This window comes from Lucilia sericata, unplaced genomic scaffold, assembly GCF_015586225.1.
Source record: "Lucilia sericata isolate MDLA Ls3-8-SP2 unplaced genomic scaffold, ASM1558622v1 Contig000018F_arrow, whole genome shotgun sequence".
Lineage (NCBI taxonomy): Eukaryota > Metazoa > Arthropoda > Insecta > Diptera > Calliphoridae > Lucilia > Lucilia sericata.
Genome location: NW_023994057.1, coordinates 842,413 through 868,513, shown reverse-complemented (window position 1 = coordinate 868,513; position 26,101 = coordinate 842,413). Strand labels below are relative to the sequence as shown.

At 29.0% G+C, this 26,101-nt stretch overlaps 1 protein-coding gene across 4 annotated transcripts in view; it reads right to left on the bottom strand.

The window, feature by feature from the left end:
- LOC119607025 (integrin alpha-PS1) overlaps nt 1–26,101 on the bottom strand; it is a 97,386-nt gene continuing 71,285 nt past the window's right edge. For 2 of the 4 annotated variants that reach the window (XM_037960771.1, XM_037960761.1), the window contains exons 2-10: nt 12,774–12,901; nt 11,543–11,573; nt 6,595–6,701; nt 5,117–5,250; nt 3,409–4,799; nt 3,198–3,340; nt 2,794–3,138; nt 2,053–2,718; nt 1–1,964 (exon numbers count right to left, since the gene is read on the bottom strand). In XM_037960771.1, coding sequence (XP_037816699.1) covers nt 1,725–1,964; nt 2,053–2,718; nt 2,794–3,138; nt 3,198–3,340; nt 3,409–4,799; nt 5,117–5,250; nt 6,595–6,701; nt 11,543–11,573; nt 12,774–12,785 — 3,069 coding nt within the window. In that variant the 5' untranslated portion in view covers nt 12,786–12,901 and the 3' untranslated portion in view covers nt 1–1,724. The remainder of the gene's footprint in view (nt 1,965–2,052; nt 2,719–2,793; nt 3,139–3,197; nt 3,341–3,408; nt 4,800–5,116; nt 5,251–6,594; nt 6,702–11,542; nt 11,574–12,773; nt 12,902–26,101) is intronic. The other 2 variants (XM_037960746.1, XM_037960752.1) reach the window with 2 other exon arrangements.

Genomic DNA, 26,101 nt, shown 5'->3' with positions numbered 1-26,101 from the left:
AATTTATTTTTATGTTTTTTTTTTTACCAAGTAAAAGTGAAACATACTATTTTTTAATTATATTACAATTAAATCAGTGCTTAAATAAAAGAAACAACATAATAATTTACATATAACTTATGTAGATAAAAAAGTAGATTAAAATAGCAACAAGGAAGGTGCTTTTTATATTAAGTAAATTAGTTAATCTAAATAAATTATAAAACATAAAAAGACACTTTGAATTTCACTTAAGGTTAATATTTACAAACATTAAACAGGCATTTAAATTATTTAACTTAATATTGGATTGTTATTTATTTTTGTTTTGTTTTTTGTTGGACATAAAACTACCGCAACACATATTTTCAAAATATTTAATATTAATGTTTGTTTTATAAAAGATTTTAATTTAATTAATTTATATAATATGTTTAGTTATTTATATTACACATATAAATAATATGTCCGTATGTAATACTTGCATTACATTTTCACAAGAAACAAATTGAAGTACGGTTTATACATACACGGTATATACAAATTTGGGTATTCTCGTATTTTAATATACAATTTTGCAGTTTTTATGTTGTAATAATCTTCAATTTCGAGTAAAAGTTAATAATATTTGCTAACACTCCTGTAAAAAATAAAAAAATTTAGGGAACTAATGTTTAAAGAAAATAATAAACTATGAAAATACATAAATTCAAATCTGTTGAATGATTCGAAAATAATTATAATTATGTGATCTCAACTGCATAATTCTTTATTATTTATATCAATTCGAAAAATATTTATTTTTTTATTAAATATAATATTATTAAATAATATAAGAAATTCCTATGGGGCAGTTTAAGGGTAATTTGTTTTACATAAAAATACATTGTAAATAAATTATAAAATATCTACAACTTTAAAAGCTTGAATTTGTTTAAATTAAATTTAAATGCAGAAACACAATCGGAATAAATCGAAGCATTAAGACATTGCTTTGGTAAAGCAGTATAGATTACAATATAGGAGATAAGTAAATATTTTTATCGATAAAAATTTCGTATTATTGAAATTTCGAGCTGCCACTGTTCAGTCAATATCAATCAATATGTATGTATGTGCTTCAAACTTATATTATTTCTACAATACGTTTTTAAATTAAAGAATTTAAGTTTAAGCCTTCTATAATTACAAAAAACTAAACTAGATTATTACATTTGAATTATGAAGTAAAACCTTTATGTAAAAATGGCACTGAATTAATTAATTTGTGTGTTCCCTACTTCTTAAATTTTTTACATACATATTTAAACGTCGCAGTCCATCGTTCCGAGTTCTGCAATCGGTTCAATATCTTTTTCAAAAGCTAAAAAAATATAAACTTTGAATGAAATTTGCTGTATATCTCTAATTAGTCGCAGGCAGATGATGTACAGATAAGTATGTATATAATTTATTTCGATTTCTATAAGTAAAATTGTTTGTTTTTAGCGCAAAGTGCCCCAATCAATGACGCAGGCCTCATCAATGTTTGTATCACAAATATTGTAGTAATAGTTGTTGTTATTAGTGGTACTGGTATTGTTATTGTTATTATTGTTGTTGATTTGATTAAAATTATTTTCATAATCAATATTATCACTAGTAGTCGTAGTCGTAGTAGTAGTTTTGCCAAAGCATTTTTTGGGTGGCTTAGGCGTTGAGTGTTTTTGTTGTTGCAATAGGTCCCACCCAACAGTCCCTTGTTGTTAGAAAACTCGTTGGTTGTTTTTAGAATTTAAAAAAGGCTTTTCTTCATTCATCTTTTCTAAATTACCACTCAATGTGGGATCAGGTCTTCTTCTCTTGAAAAATCCACACTTCCACATGGCATAGGTGAAGAGGGCCAAGACCAGCAGACCTCCAATAATGGCTAGAATTATAATCCACAAAGGAAGTGAAGTGTCTCTCTGTTGATCTATTAATTCTGGATATGCCCTTGTTTCCACCTGTAAAATATATCAAAATATAAGTTGTATAAATGCTTATATAAAGATAGAAGAAATTTGGTGGTTTGATAAAGTTGTGTTTACTTACCAGGATTGGTTCCACTGTTCGCTTCTGTTCCACTCTAAATTCAAGAGGAATTTGTACATGAGCTGTCGATATAATTCTTACTGCATCTGCCCTTGGATGTTCGGAGACAAGAGTTGAATTCCAGAGTCTTGCTTTAACATACACATAGATTTCAGCACCTGGTGGCACATTGTAAACTTCGCATTGTATTTTAATACAATTTGCTGTGGCTTTGTTACAATCCAGTTCGACTATATCCCTTTTTTTGTTCTTATTATCTCTTATGTCCATAAATCTTTCTGGTCGTATGATTCTCGTTAATGTGTCCCTTCTCAGGCGATTTAAGGATGAAGTTTCTTCAGTGTTTACCTGTTTGCTATATGAGGACTTTTCCATGAAACTTCGGTGCCCAAAGTGGGACTTATTCATTGGTCTCATCATAAAGGGTGCTGGTCCTAAGAGAAGATCATCAACAATGTGACTTGATTTCGATTTGGTTGTTAGTTTTAATGGATTAATATATTCTGATGGCACAAAACATTCTCCTTGTCGAGCGTTTTCAATTACTGGCATTTCTTCCAAATAGAAGAGCCATTTATCCCGTTTGTCCTTTTCACTGAAAACCTGATAAGGCCAATAAATTGTCAATTGAACTTTCGGAGCCTTCCAAGGTCCTTCATTATAGATCTAGAAAATATAAATAAATATGCGATTGATGTTTGGTAAAGATAATTATTTGTACAAGTTTTCGCAAAAGCTTACCTGATACGTATGTATTAATTGTGAACCAACATCTTCCATTTGCATCATGGAATTATCGAGCTTAACTTCGCCACTATAGAAACTCTGTTCTGGTCTAGCCCAACCCTGTAAAGTTAACTGGGCTCTCTTTACCACATGAACGTCTAATTGCACTTCTGGTTTGCGTTCACCAATTAATTTGGAAGTCGTATTAGCAAATATATTAAAAGTTAATTGGCGCTCATCAAGTTCTAGTCCGCTAGGATCAAAACGTATTGAAACTTGAGCTGCTGTACCTCTTCGCATGGGATTACCCAGACTACAAGCAACTACCGTTTCGTTGTAGCGATTGCAAATTGCGGTGCTCTGGAAGGTTTAATACAAACGATAAATAGTTGTATACTTGATAAACATCATAAACTTACTGTTTTTATAGCAGCTATATAAGATACACTTTTTTGGTGTACAACAAAAACTTGTGTCTCGTATGCAGAATCTGCTGAATTGGATACATTAATATTTACACGAATTTCTTCTTGATTACCTAATATCAAGGCATAGTTTTCATCTGCAAATTAGAAGTAAAAAATTAAATGCCTTCAATGGAATTTTATTAACTAGTAGTGAGTCACTTACTCTCCATATTTAGATCAATTTCGGCAGTGAGTTGCAAATTACTCTCGCAAATGTCGTCATCTCCACAATCTTTCTGGAATGTGCCTTCAAATTCGATATTAGCCTGAGTTTGATCTAGTATCGGGTTTAAGGATATCAGTGCCGAATCCGGTAGTTTTGATTCAACCAGAGTATAGTTTAATCTTAACTTAATGGGGCTTTGAATGTCACGTGTATTTTCTTTTATATACCCAGTAACTCTTTGGCAGGAAAGACGTCCATCGGTACGAACGGTAACTTCTCGTTTGATAACATTGCTTCTCTTGTTATCGCGATCAAAGAATACTCGAGAAAACTTTTTATTAGGCGCAAATGTTTCAGCTTCCACAGTGTACATCAGTTTAAGATCTTTGTTAGCAGAAGCCTGCTCATATGGATCAATTGAACAACATGCTTCAAAGGTAAAACAGGTCAGATTGGTAAAGTGATCTGTACTGCACCCTGGCTTAGTGGGATCAATATTTTTCATTTCATTACTTCTCCATTTAGTTTGTATACTAATAATTGGACGAGACAGCAATGCTACTACTGCAGATGAATTATATGCTCCTACAACAATATCGGGATATGAATTTCCATCTAAATCGGTGCCACCGGTTATTGAGCTGCCAAATGTTTTAATGGGTCTGGGAAGCAGTCCCAAATCATTCGACTGAATGCGCTGCGACGGTTTGCTATTTAAACCATTTCTACTTCCCAAATAAATATAAACAACTCCATCGTCCTCATATGGTGCTCCAATAGCTAAGTCCTCGCAATTATCTTTATTTATGTCACCTATATTGGCAAGAGCTAAACCAAAACGGCTTTCAAATGATCCTGTCAATTTGAGTGTTGGCTTATATGGTAAGTTGTCTTTAGCATTTTGATAGATGTATACAGCACCGCCTTCGCTTTTGTTGAAGTAGAAAGGCGCTGCGACTATTAGATCAGGTTTCTGGTCACCGTTGATGTCAGCCGTGGTCAATTCGTATCCAAAGCTAGATGCGAATTGTTCACCTTCAATGATCATGTGCACTGGTATGGGATTTCTATTGTCTTTATCGAATATTATAACTTGACCGTGACCATTTGAACGTGGTGCTCCAGCAGCATACGACATTCGTTCGCCAAAGTAACGACCTCCCGTCACAGCCATGCCTAAATAACTGTATTTGTCGACGGGCGAAGATGTGTCCGAATGATCACCATAATACATATTTTTATCGCGTTCCAAGTATTCGCCACCAATTTCCGTAACGAAAACAGTACCCCGCCATGTAAAGGGGCCGGGAGTACCTAAGACCATAGTGTTATCGTCCAACAGTGCCCCCGAAGTGCCCACCTGACAAAAGCCATAATCTTCATGGGCTCTAAGAAATATAACATGAAACATGTATTATTATTTGTGAGTGATTTAAATTAAGTTTTTTTTTAATTTTGTTCTGTTTTTCTCGAACCGAAAAAAATGTCCATATACAAATTTTAATATAATTTAATTTTAAGGCCTTATTCATAAACAAACTTATATTTTATAAATGAAAATTTGTTTTATAAACCCTTTATAAAATAAAAATCTGTTTATGAATATGTGGGTTAGTTTATAAAAGTTTGTATTTTTATTTTAATACATCTAATAATTGGATAATTCTAAAAACTTAAAATGTACTAATGTTAAAATTGTACAAACCTTTGAACAGTTCGGCCTTTACATGGTTCATAAACTTCATCGTAACTCAATTCATTGGTTAAAACATAACAGAGTCCTTGACCATAACGATTTTCGCGCACTTTTGTTATGTAGCGATGAGCACAGACTAAAACCTAAAAAAACATAAAAAACAAGAGTTAAATTTGCTAGTTTTAAATATCCTTCACCATCAAATATACAGCACACTTTAGTAGTTAAACAGATTTCTAGCTTTTTGAAAATTTACTAATTTGGTTAAATTGTTAATATTCATACATAATATGTCCATGTCTATATTATGGTTCATGTACATATATATATACATATATATATGTAAGTAGGTACAGAACGTATTACCCATGGCATAATAACGGTAATGCAGCTGATTATTTTTTATTTTTGTGTAGAGTATGCTTTCTGTCAAAAGTTGTTATTGTTTATATGTTATGTTGTTTACATTTAATATGATAGTAAGCTAATTCTGGTACAAAGACAAAATACCTCTTGTTATACCCTACACCACTTTAGTGGGAAGAATATATTGGGTTTGTGCTGATGTTTGTAACGCACAAAAATATTCACCCTACACCCACCTTAAATTAAATTAATTAATCGATTTAGCTAGTATGTCTGTCCGTCTGTGCGTCCATGTAAACCTTGTAATCAGACTCAAGATAATTTGATGAAATTTGGCACATACGTTTCTCGATCCAAGGGCGAGATCAATTGAAAATGGTCAAAATCGGTTCATTATTTCACCTAGCCCCCATACAATCGTACCCCCCAAAAAGGGCTTTTGAGCCCATAATTATGTTAAAAGTTCTAGTATCTCTACAAAAATCAGTAAGACTTTGTTTTATATAAGTCTAAATGATGTTGCCGATTTTCGTAATGATCGGGCCTTATTTGGCCCTAGCGGCCACACAAAGTCCCCTTTACAAAATGACTTGAACATCAAAACACTAGTATTACAATGAAAATCTGCATAATTAACTTTAATGTTAACGTAAATCCCTCTATTAAAATTTATAAGGATAGGCCCATATTTAACCTTGCCCCCATAAAATCTCTTCTATAAAATCACTTTTTTTGTCAACAAATTGTTAAAATATTTCGGAATTAAGCTAAAAACTATTTAAATACTCTATTATTAAAATTAATCCTAATAATAAAACATACACACTGTACATTCTCACTTGTATCACTTTTGTATGTGATGCAGTCGCCTATCTAAATCTGCCAGGTATTACCTATCTAAAAAAAATTTATGTACATATATGTATCATAAAATCAAAGTACATAGTTCATTTTGCTAATTTTTAACATTAATAAGTATTTGGGAATGTATTCTGTAAACGATATCTGAAAATAATTTTGGCATAATTCTGATTTCAGAAACAACATTTTTGAAATTATTTTAGTATTGCAGTAAATCGTGGTAGTATTGATCATGGTGAAGGATATGATCGAAAACTCACCTTGCCTCCCAAACCTTGACTGCGAACTGTAACGCCCAGCCATTGGTCCTCTTTGATTTCATCATATGATGGTTCGGCCAATTCCTCAATATCATCGCTATCGAATGCTATTTTCAATTTGAAGGATAAAAGAAATAAATTTAGATATTTAAATAACTAGCAAATTCAGGAGAATTTCATTAAAGAAAAATAATGATTTTTTAACATTTACACAACATTGATGAATCAAAAATAAAAACAATTAGATTACGTTATTATGTTATGTATGTATGTGTGTGTTCTTCATTTATATGTTTTATTTACAATATTAATTAAAATTTAATAAGTAATTAGTTTTTTTTATTATTAAATTGCAATTGTGTGTATCGTGGGTATATATGTATGTGTTGTTGTACATGTGATTGTTTAGATTTTCATTTTATTCCATTTACAAAATTAACATACATTCTTGTTTCATTTTGATCAATACAGTCAAATGTAAAATGTGCATAAACAAAAGATAAATAAATATTTAATTATTTTACAAATACATTCACAATGATTGTTTACATATGTACATTAGTTTTATTTTAAATTATGGTATTGTTTATTTGAAATACGCAGGTGCAAAGTTTTACAAATGAACAGTAGAAGTTGTATAAGTATAGTCTATTTGTATGCGATATTAGATAATATTTTAATATTATTATAGTAATAGTATAACTATATATACCTACATATGTATGCTAGTACCAGCTTATAAATAATTTTCTACATTAATATTTTATATATGTATATATTTATATACATTATCCCTACCACTTATTTTGGAGGGATATCTCGTAAACGACACGTTTAAATATAAAAAGCGAATGTAATATGCCTCTCAACCTAAAACTTATTTTCTGGACCAAAAATACCGTAAAACTAATTTACAATTAATTTTCCCGTAATCAGCTCAAAATGATGGAATTTTTAGGACCTAAGATCAAAATTTTCTATCTCTGGCTTTGAACTGAGTTCCCTTTCAAAAAAAATATTTTTCAACTTAGTTAGAAAATCATAAGAGTATCTATTTTATAATTTTAGGATTTGCAAACCTTCTAAGAACTTATACCGCTATTCTAAAAATGATCAATGAATAATTATGCACTTTTTCTGTACAATATTACTACTATTATAAATAATTGATTGGTTATCATAGAGTTTTGTTATACCCATCATCAAAAAGATTGGGTATATTAATTTTGTAATTTCTTTTGTAACATTTCGAAATATTGATAGTACTTAGAACCACAAAAGTATATATTCAGGATGCTTATTAAATTTTAAGACGATCTAGTCCGACCGTCTTTCCGCAAGCACAAAACGAGAGAAGCTAGAGAGTTGAAATATTTCATAAATATCTATTTATTTTGTTCCAGTTGGCTGTAGTTAGGCAAACACAAAGAAATCTGATGACAATGTTATGTTCGAAAATTCGAAGTTTTTTGTAAAACTTTTACATTTTAAGAACATTTTGTACATTTTAAGACCATATTTTGAGATATTTATTGCATATTTAATGTTATTATTTTTGATTCCCTGTATATTACTTTCATAAAAAATTTATTTTGGAAAAGGTACCATTAAGACAAAAACCCAACCCAGGTATTTAAATGTTGCTTTAATAAGAATATGTACATTAGAGGTGCCTAAAAAATATCGATTGTGTTTGGATGGGCCTTATTTTGTTCATTAGTGCCTAAAACTAATTGATGCTAAATTTAAGTTCAATCGAATAACGAGAATACCTGCCTGAAATCGATGAAAAGTGTCAAATTTTGCAAATAAGTTTTCTGCTCAGGTATCCGTTACCCGATTTGACTAAAATATTACACCAGTTAGTTTCAGACGCTAATGAACAAAATGAGACCGATCCAAGCAAAACTCACAATTTTTAAGGCAGCTCTAATGTACATAGTAAGTAACAAAGAATTCCATGAAAGCTGACACCCAGAGCAAGAACACGAACTTCTCTCAATCCACCACACAAACATCATAAACTACAGTATGGTGGATGCAAAAATGATTACTTAAATGACAATTTTGCTCTGAATGCTATAATTTTTTGTTTATTATATATATTAACATATATGTATGTACATATGTATTTATTTATTTTTTGTAGGGTCCCTTTTTATTTGTCTCACTTAATGTGTCTGATTTTGTTCAATGCCAAGGCAGAATTGTTGAAGTTTGTGCAAGAAAGACTTGAACAATACTGCCTGTTTAATGCATGATCACTTTGCTGTTATTAAAATGTGTTTTTATTTTCATAAAATTTGTTTTTTGTTAAAAAGTCCATTCACATTTCGATTCTTGTTCTTTAATAAAAAAAATGTATTTAATTTTATTTTAACTTATGAAGGTTAAAATTGAAACAAATACTTCGTTATTTGTGTAATTATAAATGTGTATTACTGAATTTGTGCAATTTAAAATGTATGCCATTAGTGCAGACAGAAACAAGAAGTTGCGATTCAGTTTTTTTTTACTTTTTGCATATCAAATTAAGAGCTTACATAGCAAAATATTTATAAATGTTTGCAAATAAATTCAACAAACTGCAGAAACCTGTCACTACTGTGTTTTTTAATTGAACCAAACTACAGTAACACATTCGGTTAAGTGGGGATTACATTATACGCATGATTTTTAATGTTTTGCCAAAATCTTTTTCTAAAAGAAAATAATGACTTTTTTTGTTTATTTATGAAAAAATTAGTTTTTAACTCAAGATTCTTCCAAATCGATTTTTTGAGTTGAAAATCGAATAAATTTACAAGAACATTTAAAACTCGATACATACATATGTATATAGAGAAGTTTTTCTAATTGCATTGTAAAAACAAAAATAAATCAAAACTTATGGAAATCCCAGCTAAACCAATGGACGGATGATTTCGAAAAGCTGGAATTTTCTTCCTGTGTATAAAAAAACCTTAAAAAACTTATGTGCAAACATTTAAAGATTTTTTTGTGCACCCAGAAGCGACAACTGTTGAATTGCATTTTTATATACATACATACATATACATGTATTAATATATATGATTAAAATGCATGCATCCAGTATGTATGTACAAATGTGTATATGCATAAACAAGTAATCGATTCAAACAATTGAACCCAGTAGGTCAAATTGTATTAACATAAGGCGATAATGTAACATAACAGCACATTATCCTCTACGTCTCGACGGTTGGTACAACTGATTTCAAATTGTTTGGCTCGAGTACTTTTTATCAAAATTATCGAAAAGTTCTGAAATTTTGACTATATATTTTAATGCCTTCGAATACTGTAAAATAATAAACATCTGCATTTATGTTGAAATTTATCATTGGACTTTTTTTCGAAAATAAATTTTTTAGTGATATTTTGAAAACGTGACCAATTGGGTATTTTCGTTTAAACTTACATACAAACTAGTACTAAAAATTTATTACCTCGTTTGGACATGAAAAAAGCTTAATATTCGAATGAAATAAGTGAGGGTATGAATGAATCCACAAAGATGGAGTGAATGGAGGGAGCTGCATTTACGGAGAGTTTTAGTTTTGCATATTTTGTTTGCGCATTTGAATTGAAAATTTATGAACTGTATTCAGTTGTTTACACAGCTTATACTCGAATATTCATATTTATGTACATATGTATGTATGTACATTAGGATGGCCACGTTCGTATAGAGAAAAAATAAGATGATACGATGTTCCTACCGAAAATGAAAGTTTTTTTAAGATATACCCAAACAAAAATTTTATTTTTTTAAAACTACGCAATTTTTGAGACCCATTTTGAAAAGATTGCAGAAAATGTTCTTTTTTTGCTTTTTAATTTTTTTTATTTTTCTCTTGTTTAGTACATTGATGGACAGGAAGGGGTAACAACCAAAAAATTTTAAATCTTGTAAAGAAATATCGTTTTTATAGCAACATTAGTTTGTATTTTATTCAGTTTTTTATCTCTCCTGTAAAATTTTTAAAAGTATTGTTACGACCTTTTGCATTTCATGTGACGATATGTATATATTGGGATTCACTACATTCTCAACAAAATTAGGGAGATAACTTTTGGATGATAACTGATTGTTGAAATATTAATTATTACTTCTGGTCCATATATTTTTTTATAAAAATTTTATATATGTATGTATGTAGATGATTCCTTTCACATTTGCACATTCTTCGATATATAAATAAATAAATAAAAAATACGTTTCAGTAGTATTTTACCCTTCACAGAACAAAGTAGATTCATTATTGAATTGTTTAGATTTATAAAATGTATACAATCGACTCAGATTTTTTTATTTTATTTTATACAAAATTCTCACATTCTTTAATATTTTCATTCCATCATATTTTTACTTCAACGAATATCATATATGTAATGTGGGAAACATTCACTTATACATAATATACATACAGTAAATGAAAATACATACATATGTATGTATGTGTGTATGTCTGTATGTATGTAAATTTTGTTTAAATTTGTTCCATACTTTAAAGTTGCTATTTAAGAATCAGAGCAGAAATGTGCACTAGTTGCATAGTTATGCGTCTACATATTTACTGCAATTTGTATATTACTTGGCATCATTCCATAAAAATGTGACAAATTAAAATGAATTTAAAAATAAATATATTTATTTGTGTCTAGAAATTAAATACGATTTAATCAAACAAAAAACAAAGAATTAGTTACAAAAAATAAAATTAAGAAGCCACTACTGTTATTGAAAAATAAAACTAAAATTAAAAAATTAATTATTTACAAAAATAAATAAATCATGCTTAATATTTAGTTGATGAGAATCGTTTCAGAAAGTGCGTAAGGTGTTAAAAACTGAAAAAATATCAACATTTTTATTAAATAATTTTTCGGGGTTAATTATGAAAAACAAATAAAGCACCCATACCACTTACTAGGTTCATAGACTCCTTCAGGCGCTACGAAATTTTAGAATAAATTTTAGATCACATTTTGTTTTCATGTTCGTAACACAAACATGTTTTTTTAATTTGTATTATTTTTAGCGATTTTAGTATTTTTGTAGCAATTGTAATTAATTGTATGAAGAGATCCATTAAATACCAAGTATTTTTTGTATGTAGAAGTTTTCATATAAAAAAATTAATATAAAACAAAATTAAAACCAAAAAGAAGAGAAAAAAAAAAGAAAAAATAACATGAAATAATATGGTTTAAAATTTAAATAACAATAAATTAAGAAAATTTAAGCAATTTTAGCAAAAAAATTTGGGCTAAGTTAACATTTGTTGAGCGTTACAGCCAATGTAAAAATGTAATTAATTGTATTTTATTGTTTTATAATTTTGAAAAAAAAATTGCTAAAATTTACTTTAAATAAAATTTAGAAGTAAATTAATACAATTTGTAAAATATTTTTAATTGTATTATTTACACATGGAAACTAAGTTATAAAGTAATAATATACGTATAATATATTGAAACTACCTAATATTTATATAAATTTAGTCACAAATACTAAACTAAACAAAAAAATTAATATTTTAAGGATTTTGTTTACATAAATTCTCAAAGGTAAGGTTTCTAAAGCAAAAAAGGAAAACATTTCTAACTACTTAATAATAAATTGACAAATATTTATATGTATATTATAATAATTATAAGTAAAGATTATTTACAAAATCTTTTTAACAACGAACAATAAAATAAATATTAATAATACTAGCACGATCTGATATAGTCGCCATTTTATCGAGCCTTAATTACATTTGTATTCTTAGTAGTTTTTATTTAATTAGCTAAATTAAAAAAAGTCCAGTATCTAAGTCACAGCTTTTATTTATTATTAATTATTATTAAATACTCCAAACCGCTTAAATAAATATTTTTAAATTCCTTCACCTAAATATCCGATATGATGCAGGGATGGAAATTAGACCAGAAACCACATTTGATGATGAAATATTAGATAATCGACTTATAGAGTTTATTTTTTATTGAATTAAAGTGAAAATTTGTTGAAATATTCATTATTTTAATTTTTGTTTTTACTCATAAATATAAGGTTTCTGGAAACTATCCACCCCAGTTCTAACAGTGTTTATAATTAATTTAAAGATTAGATTTCTAGTAAATAAATTTCTAGAAAATATACTTACATCTTCGTCCATCTGTAATTATCTGTTCACAATCATCAATATTTTGCGTAATGGGACATTTATATAAAGCACCGGAATGATTTGTACCAGGTTGTAAATTTTTATCTAAAGGTGCTCCAACCAGAAGCCTAAAATAAAAAAAAAAATTAAAAAAAATACATTATTAGCACTCATTACATTCAATACAAAAACAACTCATTTACTTCAATATGCGGGGTTACTAAACTGAATACCCCAAAAATAACTCAAAATATTTAAGATTTAATGGTTTTAAAGTTAAGAAACTATTGAAGTAGACGATTGCTATGTTCATAAAATTATGTACTCGAAAAATATACATATTTTTATTACATTCTCGTTTTGTACTAAAAAAGCCAAAATAAAAACAAAAAACCCACTTGAAGCTATTGAGATAAAACCAAATAAATAAGTTCAAATAAAATACATATGTATATATGTGTATGTATATATACATGCATATTAATTTATTTTCATCTATGAGAAATGCAAAACACTTGCATAAACTTAAACGAGTTTTGTTTCTGTATTTGTTGGGGTTTTATTTGGGCGTATGGTTAGTACTTTTAATCTAAGAGCATGAATGGCCAATGCACTTTTGACAGTTGCCAAACATCATTGAGCGTATGCCACTCAATTGTCAGACAGAAATTTAAAAAGGAATTCCTTACCCAATCATTTGTACAAAATTAAGGGCATTTTTAAAAATTATATACAAGCATGTTATTTCTAAATACTTACACACTTAAATACTTTAAAATTTAAACATTTTCCCAAAGTAAAGATTAAAATAATATTAAAATTTTGAAACTATTGATCGTTTTGAACCTGTTATCAATATTGTAGATCTTGCAAAAAAGCAAGTCAGTTTTTTTTATGTTATTTCTTTAATGGGTTGAAAATTTAATTGACGACGCCTAAAAATTCCTGTTGGCGATTCACAACTCCAACTTTTTTGTGACTAAAACTCTACAAAATATATGTATGTATGTTTCCACGTAGTTTTAAATCAATGCAGATTTCATTCGTAATCAAAAAACACAGAATAATTTATTTATAAAAAATTTATATTTGCATTCCAAACTAAAAATTGACACACGTTTTAACGCATCATGTTTCTAAAATGACATTCATACAAACATACATACATACACACACACATACATACATACATACATACATACATACATACACATACATACATACATACATACATACATACATACATACATACATACATACATACATACATACATACATACATACATACATACATACATACATACATACATACATACATACATACATACATACATACATACATACATACATACATACATACATACATACATACATACATACACAAATATATAATTGGAGTCGTAATAATATACAAAAAAAGTACTTTAATGCAACACTTTTAATACAAACAACACTCTCATAATCCATTCTTTAAATCTTCCCAAAAGAACATTAAAATAAACCAACGCAAACACTAAAACTGATTTACACAAACGTGACATGAACTGAACTTCTCAAGAGTAAAAAGAAATCAACCATAAATCAACAGGAATAAAAAATAAACTCTAAAAAATGTTCAAACAGATTGTTAATCCTAATGATGTTATTGGTAAATTGGCCAAAACTACTCGTACTTGCAAATACTATGTACAGCAACAAATGCAAATAAAGGTAAAAAGAAGAGTTAAAGAGTGCAATGGCAAATGATATTTGAAAAGTGATTGTCATGGCGACCTTAAGGGCAGAATATTTTAAGGAATAGTTCCTCTAGCTAATCTCTAAGTTAAGAATGTATGAATGTTGCATTAGCGACTTGCGTATGAATAATCGAATATACGCTACAATTTATAAATGTATTCGTTTAACATGAAATCAATGTTACAACAAGTATCGAATAATTGTGAACACTATTATGCATTCGTGTTAGAGCGTGGGCTGCCTTTACAAAGAATCAAACTCTATGCCCCCTTAAGAACTAAAACATACAAAGCTTTCGGAAGAGGATGATTTTATAACTAAAACAAAAATCAGTAGGTGCAGAACAATGCATATTTATTGACCTGTAGGTCTTTAACATTTACAAATCGTTGTTTAGTTAATGCATGGTTTAAACAACAGCCATCATGTCTTTAAGTCAATCGTTGGCCATCATTAAATCAAGTTTGCCTACTTCAGTAACACTTTGGTGTTTCTTTAATTTTTTTTCTTTGCATTTTCTATCGTAGTTCAGTTTGCAATAAGCAATTCTCTGTGCTGTAAAAGAACATTTTAGGAAGCTTTGCAAAGTACTTTATCACTTTCAACGAAAATAAAAGGAGTGAAAATTATTGTTGGTTTAATGATATCTAGACAAATTTCGAAAACATCCTGCCAGTCAATTGTATACATTTACTTTAAAATAATAAAAACAAAAATAAGTATTTTTTTTTAAATGAAAACCCATTTTCATATGAGTTTTTAATTATTTAAACCGTCATGTTTTAGTGTGTGGGTGCCACCCACCCGAGGAATATGGAATGAATACATGTTAAAGTGAGGTTTACCGTTGCATTTCAGGTTCGTTGAACCCTCAAAGTTTGACAAGTTTTCAGGTGTGTTGGCTTTATATTCGTGCCATGTCATTTTCCCTTTATTTTCTGCTATAATTGAAAAAGTTTTTTTCATTCTTCTATTTATGTTTTGTTACAACTTTAAATGTTAATGGATAATTAAATTTTCTTCTTTTGTAACAACATTGTGCAAATGCAAATTAGCCGGTTGCTGCAGATTTATTACTTGACAAGATTACAGTTTCAACGGAAAGTTTTAACTTGTAAAACGTTAATATATTTTTTATTTTCCTACGCATATTCAACAACAAAATTTAAAAAATTGACCAAAACGCGAGATGCATGTTAGTATAGTTTTCTCCTCTCAACAGGATTGTCAATTCGGATGCAACGGTGCTAAAGCAAGGGCGTGGCAACATATACCTTGTATCTGTTTATCTGCCCTTTGAATCTCCGACACTACAACCAATCTTGGATCTGATGAAACTGGTGATGAGTCAGAAAGGAATAGTAAGAAATTAATAATAGGTTGTGATGCCAACACCCACCATGGAGATTGGGGTAGCAGGGGACAAGCACTCATGGATTTCTTCAATACTAAAGACTTAATCACATTGAACTTAGGTAATAAAGCTACCTTCGTCAATAGAATCAAAGAAGAAGTATTAGATATTACTATATATTTAGAAGAGCTTATTAACGAAATTCAGGATTAGAGAGTTTCGGAAGAGCACTCCTTTTCAGATCATCGATATAAAATTCAAAATACTTCGGCTACCATCAAAGCCGATTAAGTTTCGGAATAAGTCTGAAACTAATCTTCGGGACCTTACTAAAGAACCGCTTAGTACAGGACACTTTTCAATGTCGAAACCCTGGGTATCAGGTAGGGTGATCGACTCGATTTTTCAACCGGTTTTAAAACCGGTTTTTTCTGCTTTACCAGTGTCGGTTTTTTCTTAATGTTGATTTTTCGAATATCGAATAACCCGGTTTTTTTACTTTTTAAAAACCGGTTTCGAATACTTTTATTTCCTTTGTATTCAAAGATTATTTAAATGAAATTTTTAAGTAAATAATAATACAGCTAAATTTTAAAAATATTTGAGTCGAGGAACTAGCGTATATTTTTCTAAAGCTCCTTTGGTTAAACTTTTTTGATTTTCCTAATTAATTAAAAAAAAATATTTGTAAAATTGATAACTGTTTGATAAAATTTTATCAATCTTAAGATTATATTCCAATTACAATAATTAATTTACGGCTGAAATTTTATGGAAGTGTTGGAATGCCTATGCAAATTTCATAAACAGGGCTTTTAAAATAAGCTAGGATTACATAGTACCTTATGTTTAACAGAAGTGTCCCACTTTTTTCCTAATTTTTATACCCACCATCAAAAAAGATGGGGGGTATATTGATTTTGTCATTCCGTTTGTAACACATCGAAATATTGGTCATAGACCCATAAAAGTATATATATTCCGGGTCCTTATTAAATTCTAAGACGATCTAGCCATGTCCGTCCGTCTGTCCGTCCGTCTGTCTGTTGAAATCATGATAGGGACCACACGAGAGGAGCTAGACAGTTGAAATTTTGCATAAATATTCTCTATTGTTAAGGTTTGTTTGGTATTGAAAATGGGCAATATCGGTCCATTTTTTCGGATAGCCCCCATACAAGTGGATCTCCAAAAAACAGCTTTAACGGGCATAACTGTTTTATAAGTAGGAGTATAGCGATGAAATTCGACATAAAGAAGTTTAATGTGAGCCAAAATCTTTCTACAAAATTTTTTGAGGATCGGCTTATAAATGACCCTACCTCCCATATAAGGTCCCCTTATGAAAATTACTTTAACACTCATTACTGGTCCTAAAATGCAAGTATAGCAATGAAATTCGGTATAAGTATGTTTCTTACGAACCAAAATCTATCTACCAATTTTTTTTAAGGATCGGCCCATAAAAGACCCTACCCCCTATATAAGGTCCCCTTTAGAAAATGACTTGTAACACTCATTACTAGCCTAAAAATTCGAGTATAGCGATGAAATTCAGTATAAGTAAGTTTCTTACGAACCAAAACCTTTTAACGAATTTTTTTTTAGGATCGGCCCATAAATGACCCTACCCCCCATATAAGGTCCCTTCCTGAAAATGACTTAAGCACTCATTACTGGCCCTAAAATGCAAGTATAGCGATGAAATTCGACATAAATAAGTTTCATGTGAGCCAAAATTTTTCTACCAAATTTTTTCAGGATCGGTCCATAATTGACCCTACCCCCTATATAAGGTCCCCTTTAGAAAATTACTTTAACACTCATTACTGGTCCAAAAATGCGAGTATAGCGATGAAATTCGGTATAAGTAAGTTTCTTACGAATAAATAAATGACCCTATCCCCCATATAAGGTCCCCTTCTGAAAATGACTTTAACGATCATTACTGGCTAAAAAATATGAATATAGCAATCAAATTTTACACAATTAAGTTCCTCGCGAGCCAAAATCTTTTTAATAACTTTTATGTGGATAGGTCCATAATTGGCCCTACTCTCCCTATTGGGTCCACTTCAGGAAATAGCTTTAACGCTCATTACTGTCTTAAAAATACGAGTAAAGCGATGAAATGCTACACACGTAAGTTTCTTACGAGCCAAAACCTCTGTACCAATTTTTTTGGATCGGCCCATAAATGACCCTTCCCTCATATAAGGTCCCCCTCTGCAAATAACTACAATGCTCATTACTGGCTTAAAAATATGAATGTGACGAAAATTGACGCACATAAGTTTAATGCGTGCCAAAATCTCTCCACCAAATTTAGGGAGGATCGGTCCATAATTTAATTTTCAGAAAATTACTTAAACGATCATTACTGGCTTAAAAATATGAGTTATGAAATACGGTTATGAAATTCGCTCCGAATTTCATGCGGAATGTGTTGGTAATACACAAAAGGTTCCCTTCAGGAAAGAGTTTTGGTGTTTCTTATTTAAAATACGAGTATAGCGCTGAAATTTTGCATAAACAAGTCCTATACATAATCTATGTACAAAATTTTATGAGTATCGGTTCATAATTGACGCTCACGCTTTAAGAATTGAAATAAAATATTTGTTTTTTTTTTTTAATTAATATTTTGGTAGTTCAAAAGAGCTCTGGCCATAATTGACTTAAGCCATATTCCAAATATCACCCTGATGTTTATAGGGGAGCATTCCTTTTACGGCATACGGTTTGATGGTGGGTATATGAGATTCGGCACAGCCGAATATAACACTCTTACTTGTTTTATATTAATGAAATAATGTAAATCAGATGACTAGATCTATAGTTATAATCTCTTAAACTGTTAAAATCATTTCGGGCCATGTTTTATTAATCAAATTTAAACATAAACATTAAGTTTTTCAAATTAAAATATATTTTTTTATTTATAATGAAAAACCGGTTAACCGGTTTTTTCTGAATTTGAAAAAACTCAACCGGTTTTTTTTAAATGTCAACTATTCGAACTATTCGAAAACCGGTTTTTGGAAAATGTCGAATAATCGATCACCCTAGTATCAGGGGAGATCCGTATCCTTGAGAAGACTCTTTGCAAACATTAGAGAAAATACCTGTAGGAATCCGTTGCTACACGTTAGGGGTTCTATATTGAAGTCCCAGAATCAGAAATATACTACCGTTTACCTAATCACAATACTAGCTTCCAGACAGAAGTACGAGCAATAAGGGAATGCGTAAATTGGATTAGGATAAATAAATGGCGTCAAAGAAGTTAATATATTTAGTTTTTTTATCTATAACCATATTGCCAATTGAGCGAAATACATATATTATACAAAAATATGTTATTCTTTACAAATTTTGCATTAATATCCAATGAGGCCATTTCCTACTCTATATGATATGCAAACTTTTTACTCTGCAATATGAATAAATATAATTTACGTTGTTTTGCTAATTTAATTAGCAAACACAATTCTTATTAAAACATTAAATAACAACTTTTATAAACATTAAGCTTTTTTTCGGAACCTGGCGAGCCATAGTATTATTTTTTATTTCTAATTTACTTTAAAAATAATGACTTTTAAAAAAGTTCCAAAAATTTAGTCGAGTTTTACATTCTATGTACATATGTATATGCAGAGGTAAAATGTGTTTGTTACTACCAAAGTATAACGTTACTACCATTTCCTTTTACGCTAAATTCAACAAAATATGAATGTTTTAAATATATGTATATATTTGTTTAATTATTATAAAATTTCAAGATTTGTGTCATGAAACGGCGTTTTTCTCAATATTATAATTTTTGTATTACGACTGTGTTTAAGTAAATGAGCGTTGTTAAATATTTAAGTTCCGATTATATATTTTAACTACAGGGCGTTTTTTATGATTTTGAGTTTTTTAATGAATAATCTTAACAGCAAAGATGCCTTCTACTACATTTTAAAATATTTTAAATTTCAAATCTTAAGGATGAAATGTAAGCATATTTTGTTTGCCCACCACTGCTACATGAGGTACGTACATACACAAAGTACTGCTCAAAAATATAGCGCACTTTCTGTTTATTATTTTATCTTTTTATACCAGTAAAAAAAATTTAGATAAAACATTTTATTTGCGGTAAATTAAAGCATATAGTCCAGTTTATTAAAAAAATATTAAAATTTATTTTAAAATAGCAAAATAACTGCGCTAGAAAATATTTTACGAAACAAGTCCTTAATTATTGATTCAAAATTATAGCGCATTTTAATTTAAATTTGCAATAATATATTCTTATATGAAATGTTTATCAATATTAGATCTCGGGATGATAAAATACTTCTGCCCCTATATTTTAAGACCCATTTGGTCCCAGTTGGTATTGAGTTGCCTAAGTGTAGCGAACATTTTGGGTTTTTTTTAAGAAATTCATTTTTTTGCATTTTACAAACAATTTATGCAGCTATTTTAAATTCTGAAGACATGAATCGTTAATCAGTCAATCATAATATAATTTATAAACATTGTTAACAATTTAGTCAATGTTATTTGAGAATATTTCCGTGATAGATCCAAAATTTCTAAATTTCGCGCGATAGCACTGAGCGTTTTTAATATTTGAACTAGGCCTATGTTTAAATAGGCCCAATAATATGCTCATATTTTCTACAAAAGGTTAAAATTTAGTGATCCTAGTATTTTCATATCCTTAAAAAAAAGATAATTGGCCAAGAGAAAGGATGCTAAGACATGCACATGTGCTAACTGAAACAGCATTTCAGAAAATGGAAAATAGAGGTCAATTCGAACGAAAACTATTATTTTTATTTAATTAGTATACAAATTTGTTATCAAATCGATGTAATAGGATATTAGATATTAACGGATTAGTTCTTAGATTAGTTTAGCTTGCGTAGAATTAAGCATATTCAGATCACAGTAATGATGTGTTATTATTCCATAGATGATTATTTAACATTGAAAGCAAGTTTTTTAAGGTTTTATGGTGAAATTTGATAAAATTATTACAATTTGTATCATCACAATTTTAAATCTGCCAAAAACTGACCCATGTTAGAGGGTCAGACTGTTGTTTACTTGGGAAAAAAATTTTAAAATTTAATTTCAAAGTTATCTCCAATGTCACTAGATATAATCCTCATTAAAAAATTGGACTATTGATCAATTAGGGGTATATTTTGACATAAAGTAATTTACTAGTACTACAAGTCACATTTCAGCAAAAATAACCAAAAACAACTGCTTAATATTTGTCACTTCAAATTAAATAGGACAACAGCATAGACAACTGTCCTTTCATAATAATAAGTTGCAATTTTTCAAAATTAATGAACATTTTTCAATATTGTTTCAACTTATTTCAAAGAGTGCGCTATAATTTTGAAACAGTTTTTTATGGTTAGTTTTGTATAAAAAGCTCTATTACCGCTATTTTGCCGTCTTACGCTGAATTTTGATACTTTTTACATAAACCGGACTTCGTTCTTGAATTTGCCATCAATCATGTTTTTTCTAACTTAATTAATTGTAATAACATAAAAAGAATAAGAACCTAACACAATGTGCGCTATATTTTTGAGCAGTATTTTATGTACGTTTGTAAATATGTATGTACTAATAAATATATTCCCCTATATACAGACTAAGTATTTGTTATTCCTTTAAGGCAAAGTTCCGACAATAAATTTGTTTATTTGCTTTTTTTGTTGTTTTTGTTTTGCCTATATACATAAATACATATATATGTACATCTACATGTACTTGTTTGGATCCCACACTCTGATTGTTTATTATGCAGTCATGTATTGTAGTATTGTGCAAATTTAATATGCCGCCCTTAAAAAGAAATATTGTACTCGTTCTGTATCCTAGAATTTCGAAATAGACGTTTATATGAATGTGTGTGAGTACTTGCATCTTGTGAATAAATGTTCTTTGTTATTGCTGATTTTACATGTAGTTGCTAATAGTATGAATAGTGTAAATCGTGCTTAAATGATTAGCCATATTTCCATAAAGTTGTGAAAGAATAATTCTCATACAGATAACTAATGATCCAATAGTTGATGAATACAACAATGCAATATGTATTAATTTGCAATTTCTATGAATATTACACTCTTTATCTTTGCGAATAGGGATTTTCTTAAATTACGGTATTATAGTCGATTGAGCCTTATCGAATTTCATAGTATTTTTTGAAAAATTGTATACTTTTATCTCCTAAATGTCCAGGTAATACCCTCACTCTAAATCAAACAATCAATCAGTTTTATCTACGACTGACCTTTAGGTTTATGCTTACGTATAATTATTGTTAATTATAACTAATGTTACTCATACGTTGTAAAAATAATTAAAAATAACGATATATAAAATCATACGTGTGTATGTTCATAGAGTACATACATATGAATATGACTATTGTGTACATATGTATTTAAGTAAACGTTGCGGAATCTCTGTAAATATTATCATATCAGTGTTAAGTTTTGAATGCCACAGCAGATGGAGGTGATTCGATTTGTTCATGTAATTTATTTTATGGATGTATGTATATATAATAGCTTTATTCGAGATAATCAATTACTAGTAATACATGCAAAATAAAATGCTCATAACCGCAACGTAAGAAAAAGATCTGGGGGTTATCAGTAAAAATTAATAACATTCAAATTAGAGTTTATTTATTTTAAAATTTGCAATGTTTTATTAATTTTTTCATACAAATATTTCTTGAAATACATATATAGACTTGTGTAATTATATTAATGAAGTGATAATTTTGTGCATAAATTATAATATTTGCAAAAATTTAGGAGACCCTTGTGGTCTATTTAGACTCAACTTTTTGTGTTATAAACTGTTCGAAATGACATTCATTTTTTAACAATTTCCTAATTTAAAACCTAAATACCATTCGTAACATAAACTACACAAGAATTCTTCAAAATATACAAATACTTCCTATGACCATGACCATACCAATATCAATCACAATGTTGTAATATTGATATTGGTAAAATGAATTGCAAGTAACTGAATTGAAATAAAATTTCAATAAAAACACAACGACACAAAACAATGAATGACAAAATCTCTACTATACTGAACACAATGAATGAATTTATCCATATGTATGTCTGTCGGAACGAAAATGTATTATAAATAAATGCATTGACAAAAAAAAAAAAAAAAAAAAAAAAACATTACGTACTTACTACTACGTAGTATTTTTTTATAGTTTTCGTATTATTATTACTAGACTTGCATCAATGCAATTTTTGTTGTCTACATAAGTCACCATTTAAGGAAAATTGTTGGTGTGGTGTTTAAGTCAATCACTTATGTTAAGTTTAGTAAGTAGTATACGAGCAACAACTATAATCGTAAACACCTCAGAGGAAACAAAACCAACAAAAAAAGTACAAAAATAGGAGAAAAGTTAAAACAACAATACTTGTCAACACGTTTTCATGCAGTGAATCTTATAATAACATACATACATACTTACATATGTATTCGATTCGTAATAGAGTAGACCAAAATTTTACATTTTCCAAAAACTAGGTTTCGAATAGTAGAAATTAAAAAAATAGTTTAAAGGTTTAGCCGTAATAATACTTAGAAATTAAAAAAAAAGAATTTCCAGCTGTAAAACCAATCCAACAGTTAACTATTGGAGACACCAAGTTGAACACCCTAATTCTTACAGATTACATTGCTATGTAGATATAATACTCGAATTATTTTCTAAAGACTTTAAAGTTTTATTCCACACACCAGCTCCTATATACATTAAACCGCCTCTCAAAATAAAATATTAATTTACCAGCTGACCACGGGTCGTTGGATCGATTCCCATCAGAGACTTTGGTCCGTAAAGAAGTGCACAATAGGCCCGATTTAGGTTTAGCCTTAACCATTGTTTCGTTTTACAATAATACCCAAAATATTTCGATACTAGCAATGGCTGTTCGTAAGATGGACCAATTTCAAAAATAATACCCCATATTTTATATTTTATTTCAAAAAGACACTAAGAATTCGCTTTCCCTACAAAACGAGTCGGTCTAATATACATACATACGAGTACATACATACATATGTATATACGAATACACCCGCTCAAATTTAATCGAGTTGGTGGATTTGTTGTGGAAATTATAAAAAATTGCAAATTTTTTTTAGTTTATTGACAATCAATAAAGGCTCCATAGCGTCTGCGGTTGCAATCTTGTAGCACACGTTAGTTCATACATATGAAAATATTTATGTACATGTTTATGCTCATATGTATCTAAATAATCTCCTTTATTTGTATCTACAGTATGTGTAGATATGTATCTAACATTGATTGTCTCTATTTCGTTTTGAGTTCATTTGAAATTGATTTGGCTTCCATAAATGACTTTTCTCGTTTGAAATTTTCCTTATTGTGGAGTATTTAAACTTTGTAAGCTCCAGTTTCTTGTGTACAACCGCAAGTTTATAATTGAAAAAACAAATGTCGACAGTTTTCTAACTAACTATATATGTATATTTATGTGCATATGTATATATTCGTTCCATTTTCTACGAGTTTCAAATAATTATAGGGTTTCTTAATAGACAAAAAGCTTGTCTATTTTAAATTTCTAATATCAAATATCTTATTCTGTTAAACAAAGTACCTAAAAGTTCGTAATTTCATTTTTATTCGTATATGCTTATAGCATTTTTAGACTCGAAGATTTCACTTCAGAAACCCTGCTATATAAATTTCTCCATGTTGAAAATAATGTATTATTGTAGACAACAAAATCTTTCCGTTTGCGGTTATATGGGCTAATTTGTCATCAATTTAAATAAATCAATATTTTATAATTGTAATCGAACATTAAGTTATTACTTTTAATACATATTTATAGTTACATAGACTGAAAATTAGACCCACCCTTAAAAATATATACATATATGTATGTACATTTCTCTTAAATGTTTCAAACATTTATTTTTTATTCAATAATTATATTTTTGAAGTACTCTAAAAAATACCATCGAATTAATTATACAGATGTTGGGTTATACTGATTTTGAAGAAATAATAAAGATTTATTTTTGTTGAAGTTTGAAAAATCATCTGAGTATTAACATTCCGTCGATGTAACTCAAAACAACGCACAGTGGTATAGGAAAAAAAAAAAGAGGGAAATAATTCGGTAACTTCTAAACGGTTAATCCGATTTTAATGAAATTTGGTGTGCACAAAGAGGAGGTGTTGTCGAGTTTAGGTTTTGAATTTGGACCTTATAGGCCAACCAGGGGCCCGGCGGGGGGTCATCAAATTAGGACACCTCGGCTATGTTAAATTTTTAAAACGATCCTATTTCTTCATTTGAGTTCCGATTTAAAAAAAATTTCGTATATAGAATCTCCTCATCGAGCACTATAAAAAATGTTGTCATAGCAGTAAATTATCTCTTATAGTTTAGGAGATATTCGCATTTGAAAATTAAAATTTTAAAATTTTTACCGTCCTTACTTTAGTTTTTTTTGATAATAGCAGGTCCAAATATTCCCGATTTTCGCCATTTTGTTTTATTCGCTTAACAACAAGTTTATATATCAAGCAGTGAAAGAATTATGTAAAAATCATGACTGAGTCCAAAGTTATAGGCATTTTAATTTAAAAAATTAAAAAAAGGCGATTTTTTGTCATTTTTTTGGGAAAAAAGTATCTTTTTCTTTTTAAGTTATCTAAAAAGTTTCTAAGAAGATGTATATAGAATTTATACTTTTTGGAAAGCTGACTTTACATAAAGTACGATAAATGAAACAAAACCTAAAAATTTTTGATACCGAGGGGACCAGGTCCATCCAAAAAAACCCTATTTTTTATGGAAAATTAAATTTTGAGCAAAAATTCTCAAATCGCATAGTCGATATCAAATTATAGTGACCTGTTTTATATGACCCAATATGTTCTTAATCATTTTGTAACGGGTTTCGATAACCCCGCCCCTGGTATGGATATAATAGGCAAAAAACTAAAAAATCCCATTTTTGGGATTTTTTAAAACTTTTTTGGGAATTCCGGGATTTCTAATAAGAAAATTCGAAATTTTTATTTAATTTTGGATTTTGAGTAAAAAAATCTACCTAACTGTAAAATTTCATCAAAAAATATTCATAAATAAAATTTTTATTGCAATTAGAAAAATTTGTA